The 23893-nt window shown below is 37.0% G+C and overlaps 11 protein-coding genes across 11 annotated transcripts; 4 read left to right on the forward strand and 7 right to left on the reverse strand. All coding sequences in view use genetic code 12, as the record gives it.

Moving 5' to 3' along the window:
• Positions 1 to 118: 118 nt before the first annotated feature.
• Positions 119 to 1195, reverse strand: SPAPADRAFT_68830 (uncharacterized protein; the record flags this gene model as incomplete). Its single annotated transcript, XM_007377687.1, has 1 exon — positions 119 to 1195. One exon carries the CDS (start codon positions 1193 to 1195, stop codon positions 119 to 121), a length of 1077 nt encoding a protein of 358 aa, XP_007377749.1.
• An 808-nt stretch (positions 1196 to 2003) lies between these two features.
• Positions 2004 to 7194, forward strand: PLC1 (phosphatidylinositol phospholipase C; the record flags this gene model as incomplete). Its single annotated transcript, XM_007377688.1, has 2 exons — positions 2004 to 4283; positions 4530 to 7194. The coding sequence occupies 2 exons, from the start codon at positions 4203 to 4205 to the stop codon at positions 7128 to 7130; spliced, it is 2682 nt and encodes an 893-aa protein (XP_007377750.1).
• On the forward strand, positions 2216 to 4194 carry HIS7 (imidazoleglycerol-phosphate synthase; the record flags this gene model as incomplete). The annotated part of the gene is made up of 1 exon (XM_007377689.1): positions 2216 to 4194. The coding sequence occupies one exon, from the start codon at positions 2235 to 2237 to the stop codon at positions 4008 to 4010; it is 1776 nt and encodes a 591-aa protein (XP_007377751.1).
• Positions 7195 to 7246: 52 nt separating the features above from the next.
• On the forward strand, positions 7247 to 10523 carry ENP1 (snoRNA-binding rRNA-processing protein; the record flags this gene model as incomplete). The annotated part of the gene is made up of 1 exon (XM_007377690.1): positions 7247 to 10523. The coding sequence occupies one exon, from the start codon at positions 7277 to 7279 to the stop codon at positions 8657 to 8659; it is 1383 nt and encodes a 460-aa protein (XP_007377752.1).
• On the reverse strand, positions 8735 to 10492 carry SPAPADRAFT_144183 (uncharacterized protein; the record flags this gene model as incomplete). The annotated part of the gene is made up of 1 exon (XM_007377691.1): positions 8735 to 10492. The coding sequence occupies one exon, from the start codon at positions 10490 to 10492 to the stop codon at positions 8735 to 8737; it is 1758 nt and encodes a 585-aa protein (XP_007377753.1).
• A 193-nt stretch (positions 10524 to 10716) lies between the features above and the next one.
• Positions 10717 to 12390, reverse strand: SPAPADRAFT_63611 (Ran guanyl-nucleotide exchange factor; the record flags this gene model as incomplete). Its single annotated transcript, XM_007377692.1, has 1 exon — positions 10717 to 12390. The coding sequence occupies one exon, from the start codon at positions 12359 to 12361 to the stop codon at positions 10868 to 10870; it is 1494 nt and encodes a 497-aa protein (XP_007377754.1).
• Positions 12391 to 12552: 162 nt separating this feature from the next.
• Positions 12553 to 13666, reverse strand: SPAPADRAFT_63613 (CCR4-NOT core subunit; the record flags this gene model as incomplete). The annotated part of the gene is made up of 1 exon (XM_007377693.1): positions 12553 to 13666. One exon carries the CDS (start codon positions 13614 to 13616, stop codon positions 12672 to 12674), a length of 945 nt encoding a protein of 314 aa, XP_007377755.1.
• Positions 13667 to 13806: 140 nt separating this feature from the next.
• Positions 13807 to 16830, reverse strand: CHS1 (chitin synthase; the record flags this gene model as incomplete). Its single annotated transcript, XM_007377694.1, has 1 exon — positions 13807 to 16830. One exon carries the CDS (start codon positions 16828 to 16830, stop codon positions 13807 to 13809), a length of 3024 nt encoding a protein of 1007 aa, XP_007377756.1.
• A 555-nt stretch (positions 16831 to 17385) lies between these two features.
• Positions 17386 to 17658, reverse strand: SPAPADRAFT_63616 (uncharacterized protein; the record flags this gene model as incomplete). Its single annotated transcript, XM_007377695.1, has 1 exon — positions 17386 to 17658. A coding segment is annotated over one exon (273 nt), but the record flags the coding sequence as incomplete, so codon positions are not given.
• Positions 17659 to 18227: 569 nt separating this feature from the next.
• Positions 18228 to 20003, forward strand: SPAPADRAFT_143912 (uncharacterized protein; the record flags this gene model as incomplete). Its single annotated transcript, XM_007377696.1, has 1 exon — positions 18228 to 20003. One exon carries the CDS (start codon positions 18228 to 18230, stop codon positions 20001 to 20003), a length of 1776 nt encoding a protein of 591 aa, XP_007377758.1.
• Positions 20004 to 20660: 657 nt separating this feature from the next.
• On the reverse strand, positions 20661 to 23884 carry SLA2 (Sla2p; the record flags this gene model as incomplete). The annotated part of the gene is made up of 1 exon (XM_007377697.1): positions 20661 to 23884. The coding sequence occupies one exon, from the start codon at positions 23854 to 23856 to the stop codon at positions 20734 to 20736; it is 3123 nt and encodes a 1040-aa protein (XP_007377759.1).
• Between the last annotated feature and the right edge of the window lie 9 nt (positions 23885 to 23893).

Here is a 23893-nt window from a genome sequence, read left to right on the forward strand (position 1 = left end):
GAGAATTTAATTGGTTGATTTTAATTCTATGATTTCTTTCTCTTTGTTAGGGGGAATAATGGATAGTGCTTCCTTTTTATTTTTCTTTTCTTCTTTTAATCTGAAAATAATCGAAAACTTAGGAGTTGCATGCGTAGTAGTTGTCTAATTGATCTAGACGTCTCAACAGCATAAGTGATCTTCTTTTATCTCTTTCAGTTTCCACATTGTCCTTATCATTGAAATACTCAAAAAATTCAGCAGTGTCTTTCTCATCTTCTTGAACACAGTTTTTTGTCTCCAACTCATAATTTATGTTGTTCTTTGATTTAAGAATTGGTTTGCGTTCGAGACTATCGGTTGTAAGTGTTGGAAAAAGACAATTTGTGTCTGTATTAGCATCAGTAGCACCGGTATCAGCAGTTGTAGTACCAATATCATCAGTAGTAGCAGTAGTATTTGAGGACGAAATAGGTTCTCCTGAAGAAAAATGTGACAACCAAAATGATTTGGAAAAGCAACTCTTGGAAAGCTTGCCTTTAAATAAATTATATCTAGAATCTGAGGTTTGTGTATCTTCGATTTGTTCAGTTTTAAAAACAACACATTCAACATTTCTTTTGAATTTAATATTTCCCTCACATATTAATGATTCTTGAGAAGGATTTTCAAAAAGGGAAATGTCAATGGGACCTTTTGCTAATGATTTTCCTGGACCTAACAATGGTGTGTTGGTAACAGTAACAGTAATATGATAAGTTGGTTCTTTTCTTTTTCTGAGATTAAAAAATCTCTTGAATCTCTCCACTTTTGAGAGCTTCTTCAATGATTCAAAGGTTGATTCTGACTCAACTGTTGACCAGTCATCTTCATCACTTGAATAATCTTCCTCATCACTAGAACTGTATGGATCTTCTTCTGGATATCTTGGTAAACAGTTATTTGATTGTATTTTATCTAAGAGTTCTTCTTTATTCTTCTTATGAATAATCTTTGTAGCCTTCTTCAAAGCAAGTTTGAGTTTTGACTTCTTAATAATGGTAGTTTCAGGATCAACATTAGCAGTTGGGACTTCAATAATGGAGTCAATGGAAGGTTGATATTCAACGTTAGAAGTTGTGTCTTTAGTGATGGTGTTGGTTGAAGTAGCTGTCTTTGAATTGCTGGAAACAAAATGTTTTTTAAAAACTTGTCTGAATGATAAGCGTAAGCACATTGTTGGATAAGTTTAGATTGGTTAACAATTGATGTAAAAGTTGAGATACACTTGAATGTATTGGAGGGTCAAATAAGATTAAACTAATGTCAAATCAGTATAAAGTTATTTGGTAAAGAAGAAAAGAAGAAAGTGAAAGAAATTAATTTGAAATGAAGGGGAAAATTGCCGCAAATTTATAGAGTAACTTTTTTTTTTGCAACCAATTGTTTACAGACAAATTTTGGTAAACCTTGAAATATTTTCTTGTTTCAGATTATAACATTTAATGCAAGTTCAGATAATATCAACTTGCTTTTACAGTACCTGAAACATAGATAAGCTCTGCCTGACAGCTATTTTGTAGTTTAGTGTTGTACAAATACGGTTTCTATTGCCAAACTTTGAGGTTTTAGCAGTATGCGGCTTGTCAGTGCCTTGTTTCAGATTATGTCCATTATGCAGCTTTGATTATCCTTGCATTAATTCTGCAGAATCTGAAACGTAGATAAACTCAGTCTGTCAGTTATTTTGAACTTTACCGCTACGCAAATACGGCTTCTGTTGCCAAACTTTGATGCTTTAGATTCAAAATACGGCGTTTGTTGTTCCCCACCTATAATTACTATGTATATTTCTTGCCGAATAATGGGATTATTACATAGTCTGAAACAACAAGTAATTTAAGAAGCCATAATATGCATGGAAGTGTGTCAAATCACAAACATCCTTGTTTTTATTTTTAGTAGCATCAGGTTTGATAACGAGCAAGTGGTTTTTGACTTATTTTCCAAGATTGTTTCTATAATAACAAACAACAAGTAAACAATAAGAGCATTACATGAACTGGTGTAAGCTAGTGGACTATACAAAACTATAAACTGGTAGCCGGTTGAGGAAGTGACTCATGGGGGTCTTCAAGTCAATTTTCCTGTATATAACCCAGACTGAGTCACAACAATTTTTCTTTTTAATTTTTCAGACCAGATTTCCGGTTATCTATGAACAGCTGTACTTGCACTTTAGGAAAACCTCTCTTCTTTTTCTAAATCATCGCAAAATGTCAAAAACAGTGTACATCATTGATGTGGAAAGTGGTAACTTGCAATCCCTTTCCAATGCTATCAAGCGTATTGGTAACTACGACATAAAATTCATCCACAATGCTGAAGAATTTAAACAGTACGATTCCCAAATTGAAAAGTTATTATTCCCAGGGGTGGGAAACTATGGCCATTTCGTCAAAGAAATCCATGCCCGTAGTTTGACAGATCCAATTAATGCTTATATCAAAAGTGGCCGATCACTTATGGGAATTTGTGTTGGATTGCAAGCATTTTTCAAGAGTTCAGAAGAAAGCCCTGAAGCCGAGTTTGAAGGGTTAGGATATTTGGATTTCTCGTTGACTAAATTTAATGTTGAAGATCCAGTATTTAAAGCTCGTGGTATGAAGAAAAGTGTCCCACATATTGGTTGGAATCATGTTTCTGAAATCACTGTTGGTGGTGAACCTATTGCTAAAGATACTTCATTATATGGCATCAACTCTGTTAACAAGTACTATTTCGTTCATTCATATGGTGCTATATTGACACCAGAATTAAAGGCTGGTGTAGTTAACAAGTATGGAAAAGAGCAAGGTTGGGACTTTGCCTTTGCCAGATATGGATCTGAAGAGTTCTTAGCCGCTATTAAATATAAGAATTTCTTTGCTACTCAATTCCATCCTGAAAAATCTGGTATTGCTGGATTAAAAGTCATCAAGAACTTCCTTGAAGGTAACCAGTTCCCAACTATTCAAACTGCTGATATAGAAACCCATGATAATACTGAAGTTACTTTAAGTGGATTATCAAGAAGAATCATTGCCTGTTTAGATGTTAGAAGTAATGATGATGGAGATTTGGTTGTCACAAAAGGTGACCAATATAATGTTCGTGAAGAAACGGATGGTGGAGAATCTAAAGTTAGAAACTTGGGTAAACCAGTTGAGTTGGCTACTAGATACTATAACCAAGGAGCTGATGAAGTTACCTTTTTAAACATCACTTCATTCCGTAACTCTCCTTTAAAGGATTTGCCAATGTTGCAAGTGTTATCAAAAGCTGCAGAAACCATTTTCGTTCCTTTAACTGTAGGTGGAGGAATTAAAGACATGATTGATCCTGAAACTGGAGCAACTGTTCCTGCTGTTAAGGTTGCTGATTTATATTTCCGTTCTGGTGCTGATAAAGTTAGTATTGGTTCAGATGCTGTTGTTATTGCTGAAAATTATTATGCCAACAATAAGCAGAAAACTGGTACAACCTCAATTGAATCTATTTCTGCTACATTTGGTAACCAAGCGGTGGTTATTTCTGTAGATCCAAAGAGGAAATATGTTGCTTCACCAAGTGAAACAACCATGTCCACAATTAAGATTGAAGACCCAGCAAGATACGGTCCAAATGGTGAACAATATTGTTATTACCAAGTTACATCACAAGGTGGTAGAAAAGTTCATGAATTAGGAGCATTAGAATTGTGTTTGGCATGTGAAGACTTAGGTGCTGGTGAAATCCTCTTGAACTCAATTGACCATGATGGTTCAAACCAAGGGTACAATTTGGAATTGTTGCAACAAATCAAGCGCAATGTTTCAATTCCAGTGATTGCTAGTTCTGGTGCTGGTGTTCCGAAGCACTTCCAAGAAGTTTTCGAATTAGATTGTGGTATTGATGCTGCTTTAGGTGCTGGTTTGTTCCACCGCGGTGAATATACTGTCAATGACGTTAAAAGATATTTGCAACAAGAAGCAAATATGGATGTAAGGTTGGATGATAACGTAGAATTATAGATTATCATATTGCTGTAAATACATATATAACACTTTGCATGTGCTTACTACCTATTAGCGTTAGGCATTCGCACTTTGTGTGGTAAAAAGCCCGTCTATAAAAAATTCTTGTCTCAAAATTTTTTGGTTGTAAATCTGAATGTCTACATGCCAAGGTGTCAAACATAACAGAAATATGAAGTCTAAAGAAATATGAATGGCCCTGTAGATATAATAAAACTGCCATCAATGACATATCTCGCCGACAAGAGTGACATGGAAGAAGAGAGCTGTGTTAGTCCCTCTGATTTGCATTATTCCCCACCTCCGCTTGAGACAACCACCACTACTACTCTTATAGCAGATATAGTTCCCAAGACAACCCCACTGCCATCACAGTCACCGTCACGGACATCATCACGGTCACCCTCACCTTTACCAATCCCTCCAATCCAATCTTCTCTTCCTTCTATCTTCAATCATTTACGTTCAAAGGATAATAATAAGACCCAAGACCCAAGTGGCAATACGAGCAAAAAGTTTATCAAAAAGTTACTTCATTTGAACAAGTCTGCCGACGACGATATATCTTCATTAGAACTGAATTCTTCTACGGCCAGGTCAGTTGCTTCGTCTATAACGAGAAAGTTGCAACGGTCCCCCTTTATAATACATCCTTCCATCGCAACAGATGTGCTAGATCTGTTGGAAGATGAGATTGAACTTCATCCCGACCTTTCTAAATCCATTGGTCATATAAAAATTCCACCTTCTTTTGTAAAAGAAGGCTTGCCATTGTTGAAAGTTTCACACAAGTCGAAGAAACGAGTGTTGTTCTATATTGATCCTGCCAACTTTAAATTCAATTGGAGAGTTGTGAGCAATTCCTCGGCTCCTTCACAGACTCACCGTTTGTCCATAACTGGAAGCTCTTCAAGGATATATGAGTTCACGCTTGATGATATCAAGTCGGTCTATATGGGAGTAGAAGCCAGTAGTTATCGAGAAGAGTTCAATATTTCCAAAGAATTTGAAGAAAAATGGATAACTATTATTTACTTCAACCAAAAGAAGAAGAATTTGAAGACTCTTCATTTAATAGCTGACACAAACCATGATTTCAAAAAGTTGAGTGTGATCTTACAAAGTTTGCGTAATTTACGTGATCAGTTGGCTAAGCAGTTTTTGATTGATTTCGATGATCTTGATAGTACACAAAAAAAGTTAATCTTGGATAAGGCTCTAGTTCAACCCGATGAAACAGGCGAAGTTAAACAGGTTCGGGAATTCCTTTCATTTAATGATATTTTGAAGTATACCAAGCGGTTAAACATCAATGTCAATAGAAAACATTTAGAGTCGATATTCAATGAGGTTTCTAAGCAAGAAAATGATGGGGGGTGTAATTATGAACAAGGTTTGAATTTTGAACAATTTAAAATGTTTGTTTCCAAATTGAAGAAACGGGATGATATCATTGATATATGGAACAATATTTGCGGTGATGGAGAAGTGATGGATTTTCAATGCTTTGCCAAATTCGTCACTAAGATTCAAGGAGAATCTTATAGTGAGGAAATCATGAGGAAAATATTTAATTTATTTGCAATTAAGAACGAATATTGGCTGCAGGAAAGTTTAAACAATTTCTTATTGTCCAAATTTTCTAAACCAATTCATAACATTGAGACAAGAGACTATTTTGATCATCCTTTAACTGACTACTATATTTCATCTTCACATAATACATATTTGATTGGACGTCAAGTTGCTGGAGATTCCTCGGTTGAAGGCTATATAAGAGCTTTGCAACGAGGATGTAGATCCATAGAAATTGATGTTTGGGATGGTCCGAATAGTGATAATAACGACTTGTCTTCTTCATTGGAATCAGAGCCTATAGTAAACCATGGGAGAACATTCACCACCTCGATTAAATTTGATAATGTGATTAGAACTATCAAGAAATTTGCATTTATTACTACACCGTTGCCACTAATACTAAGTTTAGAAATTAATTGCTCGGCTTCAAATCAATTAAAAGTTGTTAATATATTAAAAGAAATTCTTGGTAACAGCATGGTTCTTGCACCGATTGACGACACGAGCACTATACCCTCCCCGGCCCAATTAAAGCACAAGTTTCTCATTAAGCTGAAAAAGACCAGTGCATTTCATAATTTGGTAGCTATGGAAGATGGAAGTTATACTACTTCCACCACAACCTCATTCAGTGAAGACGGAAGTACGGCAAGTACCAAACTGAATTCGTTTATTATTCGTAGAAAACAATCTACTAAGATAATTGAAGAATTAAGTGCATTGGGAGTATACATTCAAGGAATCAAGTATAAGAATTTCTCATTGCCTGAATCGAAAACATTCAATCATTGCTTTTCATTGAATGAGAAATCTATTAATGTCATGATTAAGGATGAAGACAAGAAAATTGCTCTTGATAAACATAATCGGAAATATTTCATGAGAGTATATCCGGCTAAAATGAGGTTGAAATCCACTAATTTTATTCCCTTGAGTTATTGGGAACATGGGGTTCAAATGGTTGCTACAAATTGGCAAACTTACGATTTGGGACAACAGCTAAATGAAGCTCTATTTGAAGGTGTTGATAAAAAAGGATATGTATTGAAACCGCCAGCATTGCGAGCACCACAATTGAGGTCGTCAAAACGGTTGCGTCTATTCAAGCAACCGCCTCCCAAGAGAATCAAGTTCCTGGTTGATATAATTAGTGCTCATCAACTTCCTAAACCTAAAGAAGATGATATTATAAATCCATTCATAACGTTTGAAATCATAGGGGCAAATTCCATCCAATGGGATTCCCCGGAAATGGAAAGCGGTAAAACGAGAATAATTGTTGAAAATGGGTTTAATCCGATTTGGAATGCCAAATTTAGTGGAGAATTAACTTGTTCCTATAATGAATTTGTATTTTTAAAATTCACAATTAATAGTTCATCATGGGGAGCTGAAGAATCTGAGGTGTCACCCATTGGTATATTAGTAGCTCGGATGAGCTACATGAAACCAGGATATAGGTATCTCCCTATCAATGATGTATTTGGAGAACAACTAGTTTATTCTTCATTATTCGTTAAGATTGGATATAGTGAATAAATTATATAGAGCAAGCCGCATTTCCTAATTTGGAAGCGCGAAGAGATGATTAATTTTTTTTTTTTTGTTTTATATTTTTTTTTCATTTTCTTGTAAACTTAATAGAAGACTTGTACTTTAGAACTGCAAACTTATAGAAGACCAAGATGGGTAAAATATCAGTTAATGACACCAAGGGAAAGCAACGTCATAACCCTTTATTGAAAGATATCTCATCTCAAGGAGGAAACTTGAGAACAACTCCAAGATCATCAGCATCCCAAGCCAAATCAAACAAGAAACCTCAACAGGAAGAAGAAGGGTACTTGGATGCTGTTACTTCGAGAAAGATTTTGCAATTAGCCAAGGAACAACAAGATGAGTTGAGAGAAGAAGAGGAAGGATCTGGACGACCAGCAACTTTTGGTGAATCATTCAGAAAACAACTAGCCGAAAGTGATGAAGAAGAAGAAAGCGAAGACGAACAAGAGTATTCTGATTTTGAAGAAGTTGAGGAAATCTATGAAGAAGAGGAAATCGAAGTGGATGAAAAAGATGCTGAATTATTTAATAAATATTTCCAAAGTAATGGAGCAGCTATGGGTCAAGGTATAAACTTGGCTGATAAGATCATGGCCAAGATTCAAGAAAAAGAAGCCCAAGATCAACAACAATCCCAAGGTGGGAAACCAGTGGATGCTGTTATGTTACCACCTAAGGTTATTATGGCATATGAAAAGATTGGTCAGATATTGGCTAGTTATACCCATGGTAAACTTCCTAAATTGTTCAAGATCTTGCCAAGTTTAAAGAACTGGCAAGATGTTTTATATGTCACCAACCCTGAGAAATGGACTCCTCATGCTACTTATGAAGCTACCAAATTATTTGTTTCTAACTTATCTGCCAATGAAGCGCAAAAGTTTGTTGAAACTGTCTTGTTGGAAAAGTTTAGAAGCTCAATTGAAGATTCCGAAGATCATTCCTTGAATTATCACATTTATAGAGCATTGAAAAAGTCCTTGTATAAGCCTGCTGCTTTCTTCAAGGGTTTCTTGTTGCCTTTAGTTGATGGATATTGTACTGTGAGAGAAGCAACTATTGCTGCTTCTGTATTGACCAAGGTATCTGTGCCTGTATTGCATTCATCTGTGGCTTTAACTCAATTACTTCAAAGAGATTTCAGTCCAGCCACCACGGTATTCATTAGAGTGTTGATTGAAAAGAAGTACGCTTTGCCTTATCAAACATTGGATGAATTGGTGTTTTACTTTATGAGATTCAGAAATGCTACTCAAGAACAAATGCAAATAGATTCAGCCGGCGATGCTCCTCAATTACCTGTGGTTTGGCACAAGGCATTCTTGGCATTTGCACAAAGATACAAGAACGATATTACTGACGATCAAAGAGATTTCTTATTGGAAACAGTTAGACAAAGATTCCATCATGCCATTGGACCTGAAATCCGTCGAGAATTATTAGCAGGTAAGCCAAGACTTACTGCTGATCAAGAACCAAAGGATGGATTAATGGTTGATGCATTTTAATTAGTCGTTTTTTTTTTTAGGAAAAAAATAATGTATATTAGTAATTGTCTAGATAAATGTAAAGTAATGCAGTATTTACACATGGCCAGAAGGTTCAGAATGAGTTCTCTTTCTGGCGTCTTCACAAAGCTTTTCAGGATCAGCAGCGAGGGCAAAATAACTTTGAACGGAACCAATTATAGTCAATGCGACACAACTACCAATCCAAAGACCGTGTAATGATCCCTTCCAAGGAGAGTAGAATGACAAGTAAAGCGAGAGTGGTAATCCAACAACATAATATGAAAATAAGTTGACGATTCCTCCAATCTTGGTTTGTCCTTGACCTCTCAAACACCCAGCTGAATTGGCATTCATGGCATCGGCAATTTGCATAATAGCAATAATCCACATAACCAGGGAAATTGTACTGATGACTTCTTCATCTTTAGTGAATGTAATGGCGATTTCTCTTCTGAAACAAAACAAAAACAAAAAGTTCAAGAATGCAATCAATAACCCAAAGGTGAGAGAAACTTTAGTAGTAGTTCTGGCAGCAGCACCTAATCCAGCACCAAGATAATTGGCAATCCTCGTTGATGAGGCAATACCAACGGCAAATGGAACTTGATAGGTGACACAGGCCATGGTGGTACCGATAGATTGTGCAGCAAGGGCAATCGTACCTAAATAAGATGCCATCAATGTCATGATTTCGAATGCCAAGAATTCTGCTTCCAACATGATAAGACCAGGGATGGCAAGTTGGGCTAATCTTCCCCAACCTCTAAATGATTCCTTAAAGTCTAATCCACCCCAACATTTTAATGGGTGTAATCCAGATGGGGTATCCTCGGGCTTAATGAAGAAAACAATAAATAACACTAATAAACTGATCATGAGCCAATAGTTGATAGCAACAGCAATGGGTGCTCCTAAGTAACCAATATGCTTCACTAACAAATAGTTCATAATCAAATTAGAAGGAGCAGCTATTAACAAAACGTAAGTTGAAATATGGTAAATTCCTTGTGCCTGTAAGAAACGTTTCCCACATTCAAACAAAATGTAAGCTGGCATACCAAATGCAACATATTGTAGATAAACCGCCGATAACTTGGCAGTTTCTTTATCAGGAAGGATCATGGTGATCAAATCGTACCCATAAAATACCCATATGAACAATATTGGTAACATAATAACAAACTCCAATGAAGTACATTTCTGGAGATAGGTTCCGACCAAGGTATATTTCTTGGCTCCAAATGCTTGAGGACAAAGGGTGTCTAATGCAGTTGCTATACCCTGAATAGTAGCATAACCTGTGATGTTGGCCGTCATGGCACCCATGGAAACAGCAGCCAACTCAGTGGCACCTAAATGGCCAACCATAAATACCGATACGGTAGAAAGGGAATTTTGCAATAAAAACGTCATAACCAATGGAACTGAAGATTTGATTAAAGATTTCAATTCTATTGCTGCAGTAGTGTGGTCGAGTTTCTTGTTGGCAATGGCGTCTTCAAAGGCATCCATAATCTGTTCATCACCGCCGAGATAGGTAATATGGTTCTCCTTCAACAAATCACGTTCTTGCTCTAATAGTTCACGGGCAACCATCAGGCCTCTTCTGATGTTCAAAGTAGTGTTACTGGTGACAGCTAATAATGGTTGAGTTTCGTCTGCTTCAATTTCATCTCCGGTTATTGCTTCTTCAATGGGCGAGGCTGGTGGAGAAGTGATAAAATCCGAGGGTATAAATAACCCCAATTTACCAACAGAACCAGAAACCACCGAGGCACGTCTCTGAGTGTTTGAATGAGTGAACTGATGTGTTCGATCCAGTTGAGTCATGGTGGTCTATAAGGTACTCTTATCAAGGAATAGGGTTTAAAATAGAAAGTGAAATAAGATTAAATTCCAGTGTGAGTCAAGATGAATTATTTTTTTTTTTTTCGTTTCTTTTTTTGCACGCGATTTTTTTTTTTTTTTTGCGCTTCAATTTAAGATTAGATTGCAAATGCTCATCGTATAATAAATTAGCCTGGCAACCACAGTTACTGCGATGGGTATGCTTTGTGTCACTACTTCCTCATCTCAAGACTAATTCATCTTATCCCAACTTCTACCCAGTTTAACGAGAATTACACTATTAATATACATTGATAACTAATTATACACTGTTTTTTTTTAATTGTTCTTCAAAATAATGTCAGGTTGGCTAGCATTTTACTGCTCATCCAACTCATCATACTTGTCGATTCTATCTTCGGCAGCATCTTCATCTTCAATTTTAACCCCTCCACTAACTGAAAACTGTCCTCCAGCACCAATCAAATGAATATCTTCATTCTTGGTAGCAGTGTTGACGATTCTAGTTGGCTTTTCAACATCTTCGTCCAATGGCCCCAATCCTGGTCCATAAGTATCAGCAAATCCCCACGAGTATACAAATCCATCATCAGTTACGGCAAACGAGTGATGTGATCCAGCACCAATGGCCTTAATCTTAATACCTTCTTTACCCCCAAACTGAAGTTTGGTAGGAGTAGGCACTGATCTTGGGTTCCCGTGTTGATCTTTAAATGTAGATTCTGGTAATTTATCCTTAGGAATACCAACTTCCTTCATATCGTATCTTCCCCATGCATATACATCACCGTCAGCAGTAAGAGCCAAACTATGGTGTTCCCCAGCGACAATTTCTTTAATACCCTTGTAAGACAATTCAGGAATTAATGTAGGTTTGGAGATAATAGACCCATCTTCCAATCTACCCTTGGAATCGGTCAACGCACATTGACCATACTGGTTTAAACCCCAGGCATACACCTTGTCGTTATGATCAATGGCAAAACAATGGAAGTCTCCACTGGCAATATACCTGATGTTGTATAATCCAAATTGTTGTGGCTCCAAAGCTCTGTAACGGTGTCTTTCCAAGATTCTACGTCCAAGTTGGAACTGTTGACCATTACCCCAGGCATAGACAATTCCCTTGGAATCAAGGGCAAGCAAATGATCCTTACCAGCGGCCAATTGAACAATGTTTTTCAATTCTTTGATTTTCAATGGAGTTTTTTGAATCTTGATCTCATCACGTAAGAACCCCAATAAACCTTCGTTACAACGGAAACACCCCCAGGCGTACACGTCTCCATTGGCAAACAAAACTGCACTCAAGTTATCAGTAGCGGCAACTTGAACGATTTGGGAATCATGGGGTAAGTTTTCCACTAACCCTGGAGTTGACTCGGCTTCATTCAAATCACCATCTTCGTCATCATCATCACTGTCGCCACCATCCATGTCTTTCAACACTTCCTTGGCTTTGGAGGTATCTCTACCTAAAACACCACTGTCATTTCCTCCCCAGGACCAGATTCTACTCTTGCCATCCACAGCCAAAGTGTGCATTCCACCGACGGAGAAATCAACAATCTTGGTACCATTGAGCTTTTCTTCAGTCAAGTATGGGTTCAATCTTGGTCTCTTGACTTCTTTGTTCTTGGAAGAAGGTCCTAATCCAAGTTCACACATGGAACCGGTACCCCACACAAATATATCAAGAGGAGTGGATTTGGCAACAGGCATTTCATTGATATCAGGTAACTTGGAATATGAATGTAAAATAAAAGAGGCGGTGGTGAAAGAAGATTTCAACTTCTTTCTTGCACCGGCTTCGCCGTCTTCGACCTTTCTTTTCCTTTCTAAGGCTACCATTGTGGTGTGTTGTGAACCTCTGTTGATACTCTCACACTCTTTTTTTTTTAGTCAGCGGTTCTTTTTGAAGATGTTGATCCATCGCTGCCGAATCCTCATTGGGAATTTTTGTAAACAATACACGACACTTTTCGTGTTGTTGATATACCAACGCTAATACATACCACCTATTGGATGGTTTATTATTTCTAGGAATGAAATCTATTAATGATTCTGCATATTATTATTATTACTACTACATATATTAGTCAGCATATTTAACATACGCTCTATTCTATCATTCATCATATCTCGTAACCACGTAAGCTGACTATTGCAGTTCGCTTATATTGGACAAAAGTTGTGCCAAACATCTCTTGGTAGCAACATCATCTTGTAATATCAACGAGAATGTACCATCACGTAAAGGCTCTGGTAATATACTAGACAAAGCTTTTCTCGCCTCTAAATTGTCTGATAATCTCATGTAGCATCTAACCACATGTTTTAGTAATCTACCGGAACTATTTGATGGCTGTTGTGGGTTCTGGGAACTTGCAGATATGCTGAGTTGGTCAATCATTTTAGACAAGACCGATGCAACGGTGTGGAATCTTTCAAATGTGGTGCACACGTAGGACAATCCTTGGTCATCCAATAAAATCTTTTGCAAGATGAAAATAGCAACTGTCTTGGACAATTCCGATGAGATTTCCATGATGTTCAAACATAATGGCACGATTTCCGTAGTTAACAAGAAATTTATAACTTCAGGTGTATCGTTCTTGACCAACGCTCCAATGACTCCCAAACTAGTTAATCTCAAATATTCAAATGACCGTTGTCTAGCATTGGTAGACAAGAATGGATAGAGGTAAAGAGGCAAGTTTGCACTTAAAAACAATCCCCTGGTTTGCACGTTGGATGCCACGCATTGAAGTAAAGCCAAAGCATTACACACCCGGTTGGAAACTGATGCACTTAAATTGGGAGGGTTCAAATAAGGGTAAACAGAAATAATTTCCTCCAACAACACAGTCATCACCCCGAATGAGTTCCACAACACTAGTGCTAAGTCGTCATATTGTTCTCTTTTTTTCCCCAACTCTAATAGTGCCCGCTCTCTATTCGTCCCAGTGACAAGTTCGGAAATCCACTGGTAGATTTGTTCATCATTCAAAGCTTTGTTGGTTGCTAATCCAGACTCCTCCCTGGATGGAGTTCCCATCTGTCCCATAGTTTGAATAGGACCTTTCGCTTGAGCTGTATTGTACATGTTGTATAAAGATAATATTGTAAAAAGTCGCGGTATAAAATGAGGGCGTTGGGTGGGAAATAGTTTTGGTGAATGTTTTTTTCTTCCTTTCTTGAATTCTGTTAGGAGACCATGCATCAATATGCAGGAACATCCAGTTCAAGGTTAAGTCACCAATATAACGGGGTATATTTATATTAAAATTAAACTACTATATATCTTCATTTAATGGGTTGTGACTGGTAGCATTGTACCCTGCTCGTTTGTTTGACCATTTGCTCTTAGCTTCAACAAAAAATCTGGCGGAATTTTGAAGTAAGTAACCAACAGACCCAATTGCTCTGAAGCACGACAAGATGGCCACCATCCACAAAATACAGGCTAGGTAAAGGTTACGACTGGTTTCACCCGGTTGGTAAACATGAATCATGGTCATAATAAACACCAAGTTGGCAAGCATCCATGTTAAAACAACTCTAGTTCTCACATCCTTGGCATAATCCTCTCCTTCAAGTGGTGTCTTGGCTTGTTGCACCACACTAAGTTTCTTGTTGGATCTCTTGGCTCTGATATTGTACAACGTTTCAAGATATACCTCATCGATATTGACATCAACAACCACAGCTTCGAACTCACCTTTTTCGTTCTTTTCAATAATATATTGGTTAGATCTATCTTCCTTAGGGTTGTTGTCACCCTTGGTACCCCAGGAAACATCATGAGTGTTGCAAAAGGCAAAGATCTGCAATGTACATGTATATGAAGGAATCATCAAGAAATATTGCACCGAACAAGTAAGCATATGCCAAGGATCCATGTATAAAATCGACATCAATGTGTACAACCCATACGTGGATAACAAAGACACAACAATACTAATCAAAACATAATGTGACGTACTACCACTACCAAACTTTTCAATAGTATTCACCACAAACACAAAACCAACAATTAAAGCATACAATGCACAAACAGTCAACAAGATAATCAACGTTTTGAAGATGTTTTTCGAAGCATGTGGTCTGTTTCCAATCGATACAATGAATAATGAAGTCAACACCGAAATACAAAGATAATTGAACAAAGTAAATATCCAAAATCCACCATTATGACCAAGACCCTTATAAGATACCAATGAACCGGTCAAGAAGTAAAAAGTCAAGTAGAAGTTACTCAAGGAAAAGAAGGAAAAAAGCAATGACACAAACTGATAGGCGAATTCCACATGTAACCAAAACTTTCTCGCATAGGAATGATCGGTAGACCAAATCTTACCACAATTGTATAACGAATATAAAGCAGCAAAGAATGCCCCATTGATCCATCTTCTTCTTTGTGCAAGGAATTCCGACACGGTTTCAGGAACATCAGTTTCACCTGTAGCCAGCTTAACAAACTTAAGCACCCAGTTTTCGTTTCGTTTAGAAACCAACTCCCAACATAAAATACGATCTTCGGCCAAGTACATATTGGCTTCAAAGAAATTGGTTTTGTTATTTTCCTTTTCGGACTCATGGGCATTAAGTAAATCTTCACCCTTGAAATATGCCGCCAACGGACCAGTTCCATCTTCATGGTTCTTTAATGCAATATACCTATAGGCAGAAAGAGCCCCTGGTAACACAGAAATATATCCAAACAAGGATTCAAGTGGCTTATCAAGAATGTTTGACATTTTGTATTCGAAGTTCTGAGAGGCCACTAACGGGTTAGTAAGGTTGATCCAACCTTTACCCTTCATGGCTTTAATTTCTCCGGCAGCACCCGCAACATTGGAATCACGATCAAATGCTTTCCACAAATTGTAAACAGCATGGTTATCTGGTTTAGTACCCACATCTAAAAGAATGATAACATTAGGGTCTAAAACAGGGCAAAAGGCATTGAATAACCATCTGTGCGAATTGATTTTCTTTTGGTTCTTTTCTTTCAAACAAAACAAAACTTGGACTGGAGTCAAGTTCTTTTCATCACCTTTGAACTTGAGGTTTTCGTCAATAGAAATTTGGGTGGTATATTCGAATAAATGGGCATTGACTTTCTTGTTGTTAACATATGGTCTTGCTAAATTATCTTGGTAACAACCAGTAGCTGTCAATAACTGAAGCACTGATTCGTTGACTTTGTTTCTACCATCGGCAACAATCACAACCTGAATCTTTTTCCAACCATCCTTACCCCACACTTTAGATTTATGTCTTGAGCATAAATGGGCCACATTCTTCATAACCCCATGCATAGTTCTCGCAAAGGAATATTCATCTTCATTATACATAGTAATACAGATCACCACTTCGGTCTCACGGCCATACTTTGCTGCACGTAAAGTGAACCCATTGGCGATGAACTCATCTGGTTCAGAAGTACAAGCGGTATATGTCATATTTGTAAATTCACCAAATGGAGATTCAGTCCTGGTCAACACCTTTCTTAATTCCTCAGGAATGGGGTTTTCCAACACCAAGTTACCAGCTTGACCACCAATTAACTTGACTTTTCTCTTGGTGGTGACCTTATCACGAGGTGGTATATAACCATTATCGATATTTTGCATAATATTCCCATCTAAGGAATTGCTAAAGTAGTTACTTTCATTGGTGTTGTTATTGTCTTCGGAGATATAAGAGCGGCCGCTATAGGTAGATGCAGCGTATAATGACTTTTCTTCTAGATCGTGATGTTTTTGGTATGATTCATAATCGTAGACAGTTTCTTGGTCGCTTGCTTCGGGGTTAGCTTCAGCAAATGTTTGCGGAGAAAAGATCGGTTGAGGTGGTTCCAAGAACCTTTCGCTGCTAATTGCACTGGCTCTAAATGACCTGCGTGGAGATCCATGAAGTAACGATTCAGCAATCTCATCTTCTTGGTCTTCGGGTATGATTAATTCTGTTTTTGTTTGTCTCTTGGGTGACTCTTGAGCAGTGTATTTTGCTCTTGGAGTTTGACCATCACTGTGTTTCAAGTTAGGGGTTGTGTTGAGAAGGCTTGATTTACTGGCAAAAGCTCTGGCAGTACTGGCGAAAATGTTTGGTGATTGTCTTGAAATTGGAGATTGTTGCTGTTGCGTTGATTGAGGAAATGCTAAGAATTTCCCATCGACATCATCTTCGTCATCGTCTAATGGCTGGTATCTCCTTCTTGGAGAAGCACGATCACTAGTGAAGGCGCTGTTAGGGTATGAAGGTTGTGAATCCTGAAACGGATCGGTACTATTGCTATCGTCAAATGGATTCATTATTGGTTAGAAAAGAAGACTTTCCAAGAAGAATTGAGTGAATTGTAAAAATCTATTTTTACATTTTTTTGCACAATTCATGGATTGTATATGAGATCCGGTTGTTAAACATAATTGGGTTTATTTAGATTTGTTCCTAATTAGGAAGTGCATAATAATAAACCTGCACCAAAGCTGCAAATCATTTTGGCTAGTATGCAGGATGACAGCTAATCAAATGTTACACTACTCTACAAGTATACTCCAGTTTGTTTACAATATGGCCTATCCTAATGGTAAACTTGATTCTATAATGGTACGTTGTAGCTATAGAATTACATTAATTACAATAAATTTCTTAGGTTCATGATATGTGCTGCATTTGATATATTTTTCGTTATAAATTAGGCAAATTTCTCATAAAAATACTAAACCTAAACGACAAATTCACCAACAATGTACAGTTCAACACATTTTCGTAACGCTGTGTTAGGATAACATTGTTCTTTGCTCAATTTCTGTTTAGTTAACGGATCAAACTTATGGCTAGTTAAATGTTGCCATAACCATGATTTTTCAGAAAAGTGGCCCGAAAGAGTAATGACGGGGATCGTGTAAAAGATTGAACGAAATGGGGTCGCATAGAATGTCTGGTGGCTCGCGTTTATCTTGGCCACCATATTTGTGTTTAAACATCCCCACTAACTGCTTTATTTGTTCGTTATATTTTATGCTGAGGTTGGTCATTTTAATTTGGAATTCATCTTTGTCACCTTTCAGTAGTTCTTTCAATTCACAATGAAACTCCTTTTGAAGAAGATACACTGATTTGTTAAAAAAACGGATGGGACTCGGCCAAGTTTGTTGCAAATTCCATTTCACTTTTAGAATCTCTTGGTATATTTCTTGTGGAAGTGTGTATTGCTTATAGTTCTTTGCTCGTACTACTGATGCATTATAAGCCAACTCAAGCATCTTTAATCCCTTTGATTATTTCTTGTATCCGTAAATCCGACTCAATGCATTATAGTACATGGCATCATAATTTGACTTTTCCAAGCCCAATTCAGTGGAACAGTCATCTGTTACTTTCTTCTATTGTGATTGAGAGGTGTTATCGGACGTTTGAAGGTGAAGATAGCATGCTTTAGCTCGTGACGAATAGAGTTTTGAGCTCGAACTATCACTCTTGATAGCTAAGATATAAAAGTTGATGGCTTTGGAGTACTCCCCTTCGGCCATCAACTCCCGCGCCTTCTATAGATGCTGCAGAAGCATTTCACAACTTTAACTTTTGTATAGACAAGGTTTTGGTGAAGATTCAAGATCTTCATTCTTTTTTTTTTTTTTCTTATTTTCATACTCCAGATTTAATCGAAGATAATTTTTCTTAATATGTTACACTAGCTACCAAGAAAATGGAAGAGAGCAATCCATCTCAAAGCTTTTATATTCAAACAAATGGTTCCAGCTCTTCTCGAATACATCTACCGGGGGTAAACAAACCCAGTGCCAATGTTTCTAGTGTGGGTTTCAATACATTGAAGAAAATGGCTACAAATAGTTCCCTGTCTTCCATAACAACCAGTTCCTCCACGTCCCGAACCAATCCGTTAACTAAACTATTCTCAAAAAACAAATCAGTCTCAAGCTTACTTCCTCAAGCAACCAGCGAGTTGCTGTTGAAAGAAGGAGACGATCAATCCTTTCTTAATGACAGTAACAGTCTGATGCTTACATACGATTCTAAAAAGGGGGGAACTAACAAATTTCGGATTTCACGAAGGTTAAAATTCAAGAATAAAGGAAAACCCGATCTAACTATTCAAACAACTGGTCATCATGGTATACGACTACCCAAGAAAATAGTAAGCTCAACTCTGTTAAACGAATCCAACTCCGGCGGCACAAGAAAGAATTCATTAGGATCTCCAGTTTCAACTTTTCATAGCTTCTTTCACAGATCCCATGCTCTCCTGTCTCCATTAGAACCTACAAATTCAAAGGCCAAAATTGACGAGCATACCAATAATACCCGAAGCGCATTATGTTTGTCATCAAATAGTTCAAACTCCTATATTGCCGATATAAAATTAGCTTCAATCTACAAATTTACAGATCCCAATTATTCCATAGATGAAACCGAGGGAACTACAGATTATGCCCTTCATAAAAAGATGTTACTTCCAGCTGACCTGTTTTTCCAATCTAGAGCCCATAAAAACTCCCAAGATGGAACTATACCTGTAAGCGACGATTCTGAGACCGAATCAATTCCTGCTATACTGGACTTTTCAAAGACAAATGCTAGATTCTTGGGAAATCTTATGAATGTTATTAAACCTTTATTCTTGGTCCCAATACGCAAGAATTCAGAGGCAATTATTATCCATCCGTACTTGGGATACTCAACTGAAGATATTGCATCTTTTATCAAGGAGAATTTATTTGAAGAATCCAAGCATTCACCAGAAACAAGTATCAGCTCACCAAATAAATCTAAACCAAAACATAAAACAGGTTTAAATAATTTACTTACATTACCAAATGATAGTGCTGAAGATCTTGACTACTTCAGGGCGAGAGAGATTTCCCAAGATGTTCAAACATTATTCATAAAATGCTTAACTATTTTCAGAAAAGATATCACCAATATGAATTTTAATGACTCTAAAAGCAAACTACCACCCCCTTCAACCAAGGGGCTTGTAACAGATTTGCTGGTTTCTTGGCAGGAAATATCATTTGGTTGGACTCATTTCAACAAGAAGATCCGTTTTTACATATTGAGTCTATTTGAACCGCTCCAAGGTTGTTTTGACACAGTTTCTCAATACAAGTTCAACTCTTCATCAGATTTCCCACCAGTTAACTTTGAAAAAGAATTGATTTTAGCTTTCCGTGATGCCATATTAGTGCCATTTCTTTTAGAACGAAAACAAAAGTATTTTGAATTTACTGGCGAAGATACAGTATCTGATCCAGAATCAAGTTACCACACGCTATTTTTGGATGAACAAGCATTTCTCAAGGAAAACTCACATTTAGTTAGCGTCCTAATTGATTGTTTTGCGTCAATACTGTGCCACACCTTATCAGGGAATGGGTCATTGACGGCAGATGGAGAGCAATTTTACGTTACTGAAATTATAAGAAAAACGTTTACTTGGCTATCCTCATTACTGTTGAGCTAAAGATTTTACAACTAGATTATACATAGAGATGAATCCTATTGAATTACTTAGATGTTTATCTTCCATAGGAAATGCTATATATCCTTAAAGAGATCTCATTCTGTTGTACAGATCCGATGACTCCGCCTAAATATTCCCGTGAAATGACATCCTTTTTTTTTATTTGTATAAGTTCAAATCTTAAGAGGGGAATAACTTGAAATGACCTGTGTCTGTTTGAAACAAACACATTAACTAATATCAACCATATAAGTAAGTACTTTCCACGTATGGAATATTTGAATCAAAAGAAAAGTGCATTGAAGTAGCCAAACATGCTCCCATATTAATTCAGTACTCAAAACAGGCAAAATGGGGCTTAAATATTCCACACTTCAAACAACAATGAAACTTACTTAGACCATTGAAACAAATAAGAATGAATAATCTCATTGATTAACTTATGCGCTGTTTTTGAATGTTGAATTTCGTGAGGGCATATCTAGTTACTTCTATGCTCTATTCTATGTTTGATTCAAATATTCCTCTACTAAGATAAAATGCAAATGATAGAGAAGATATTCCTTTCAAAAGCATCGATCTAATCGTGCAACTAAAGGATTTTAAATACAAGTTACAGCAGAGCTGTTCAATGGTTCATGTTATGACAACCAAAATTGTAGAGTATCAAATTTATTAAAAATATCACAGATTTTACACAGATATTAAATACTGCATCATATAAACAAGCCTAGTTTTCATCATCGCTTTCATCATCTCTATAACCATGCTTTCTAATTTCTCCTAATCTCTTTCTAGCAGCATTCAATTTATTTTCCAACTTCAAAATTTCAACTTGTTGTTCCATCTCAACAGTCTTACCCTCATATGGAGTCAACTTGCTCAAATCAATGTCATTAGTATCTTGTTCCTTAGTCAACAATTGTTGAACTTTGGACACAAGAGCTTTACATGCACTGGTTACATCACTTGATGCATGTTCTAAATTGTCTTGGGTCTTGGATACGAAATTAGCTTTGACTCTTGAAGCAGCGACTAATTGTGCAGTAGATGCAGCAACTTCATTAGAGGCCACAATCAATTGTTCATGAGAATTAACATCTCTAAGAACACCATCAGCTGTCAGGATTAAAATGTTGGTTGCGCCAGCAACAGCTTTAGATGCACTAATCAAACCTTCAGTCCAACGATTGTTCTTCTTATAGAATTCAGTTCTTGTTTGGGTGCCTTTACCTTTGCTAACAATTTCATTTTGCGATTCAACAGAAGCAGAAATCAAATTAACCACAGCATCAGTGACTAACTTGGCAGCAGCCAAAATCATTTCGTGAACTTCTAAGTTTCCTCCATGGATACTTGGATTGGCCATCAAATCATTCAAGAAATTGGATGCCTTACTGACAATTGCAGCAGTTTGTTCCATTTCATCGTTAACGAGCTCCTCCAAGTTACCCAGGAACTTGATTCCACTATGGGATTTCAAGCCATCAACAAACAGACCTAATTCCTTTAACAAATTCTGAAGGTCTGCATTACCATCATTAACTCGAGCAGCTTTTCCAGAATCATCAAGCTTGTTCAACTGATCAGATTTGATGCTTTGGAAGTAATCTAATGTGCTATCTAATACACCATGGACATAAGTCAACAAATTTTCTTCTTGAGCTCCAGGAATACTTTTTGCAACACCTTTCGCATTCATCAGCAAATCATTGATGGTAACGGTCAATTCAGAACTGTTCAAAATGATATCTTGATAAATCGAATTATCATCATAATATGAGTTCTTCCCTTCAGAAACATAATTCTTAAAAATAGATGTGAAGGCATTAGCAGTATCTGAAGTTTTTTCACAAATTGATAATAAGTATTCTGGAGTCGAATTCAAATTACCTGCTTGTGCTTGCGATGATAATTCATGCTTTGTTTCCAAAATACGTCTAATGTTATTGTCCAAGAAAATATCAACCAAGTCTTTAAGTTTTTCAATGTTACTGAGAAGAATTTGATCAATTTGAGCATTATCAATTTCATCTTGATCCTCTTTAGCCTTGGCCAACTCTCTAAGGGCACTATCCAAAGACTCTTGGGCAATTTCTAATTCAAGTTCTTTTTCTGTCAACTTATCTTTCAAAGCCTCCGAGTCACCCAAGTCATTTAATTGTAATTCTCTATCTGCAAGTTGCTTCTTTAAATCCTCAAGCTCACTTTGATGCTTGGACATGACGGAAGATAAGTTCAAGGTTTGTAATTTACCTGATTCTCTTGCAGACAAAGTTAATTCACGAATTTCAGCCTCAAGCTTTTCAATTTCTTGGTCCTTGCTTGCTTTAACTCGGTCAATATCCAATCTAGCTCTATCACGTTCACGGATTAAGTCAGCCAACTCCACATTCTTGGCCTTGAGGTCCTTTTCGAGTTTCTCTTTCTTCAAAATTGATTCTTGTGCACTATTAATCTTCTGCTGAATCTTTTTAAATTTGGCTAACAAGTTCAAATGTTCTTGACGTAATTGAGAATACAACTTTGCAAGAGATTCATACTTTTTGGTCCAATTGTCAATCTGATCTTCTAAATTTTTAATTTGCTCATCCTTGGAGGCAATTTGTTGAGTAGCGGTATTGTTAAAAGTCATCATTTCGTTTTCCAAGGTTTTAACACGGGCATCATATTGTTGTAAGAGCAGTTGATCATTATCATATTGATTCTTGAACATTAACAAATCATGTTCTAACTCAGAGACACGACTTTGTTGTTGTTGAGTCTGTTGCATTTGTAAAGCTTGTTGTTCTTGCAAAAATCTTCTTTCTTGTTCACGTTGTTGCTCTTCAAAAAGACGTTGTTGCTCCTGCTGTTGTTGAAGTTGTTGCTGACGTTGCAATTCCAACTCATTTTGAATTCTAGCTTGCTCCTGCTGCTGCTGATACAAATAGCCAGTTTGTTGGTCAACTTCAGGTGGTGGATTAGGAGGAGCTTCAAAACTGGTAGGTTGAGCAGACAATTGAGGAGTACTATTTTCAGTAGTATTAGCGGAACGAGGTCTAGAAATAGCTTGGCCATCGTCGCTAATTTGCAAGTTTGGTGCACTGTTAGGTAATCTAGGAATAGTAATAAGACTGGTCAAAAACTTAATTGAATGGCAGTCAGTGTAAAAATCACGTAACATAAAGTGTTGGGAGTCGAATCTCTCAACCAATACAGTTAATGCATCATCAGCACCCAATTGTTGGTACATGGCTCTAAGCATCGAGGTACAAAACTTGTAAATCCCATAAGACTCAGAAATCAAAGGAACCAATGCACTAACTTTACACAAATTGTTGTGGGTTTGATGAATTGTCGCGAATATAAGCTTTTGGAGATCGTTAATCAGGTCTTGGAGATCCATCAATTGTAAAATAGATTCATAACCTTCATTGGGGTCATTGACGGCCCTTAATGAGATATACTCTTCATATTCAAAAATACCATTAAATCCAGGATTGTTGCGATGGAAATCTAACTTTTGAAGAAGATATCTATCGTACTGACTAATCAATCTTCCATATGCATTTCCATGGGTAGGGAAAACAGATCCTAACGAAGAAATGAAATCACGATTTCTATAGGCATCCTTAAGTGTATTTGGATGACCTTCTTGAAGAACCTTATGAATCATGATAAGGGCTTTGAACAATTGAACCTCGTTACTCTGCAATGGTTGTATCTTCACTGCGTTCCAAAAGGCACGAGAGTTCTTATGATCCCAAGTGTAAACAATACATGCTCTGACATGCTTTCTCTTGGGAGGAACTTCGTCCACATTACACGCTTTCTTGACACTTGTTTGCAAATCAACCTCAGCACGACTCATGATGGAATTAATTATTGGAGGAATCAACATTCACTGT

The sequence above is a fragment of the Spathaspora passalidarum genome (genome assembly GCF_000223485.1).
Source record: "Spathaspora passalidarum NRRL Y-27907 unplaced genomic scaffold SPAPAscaffold_8, whole genome shotgun sequence".
NCBI lineage: Eukaryota > Fungi > Ascomycota > Pichiomycetes > Serinales > Debaryomycetaceae > Spathaspora > Spathaspora passalidarum.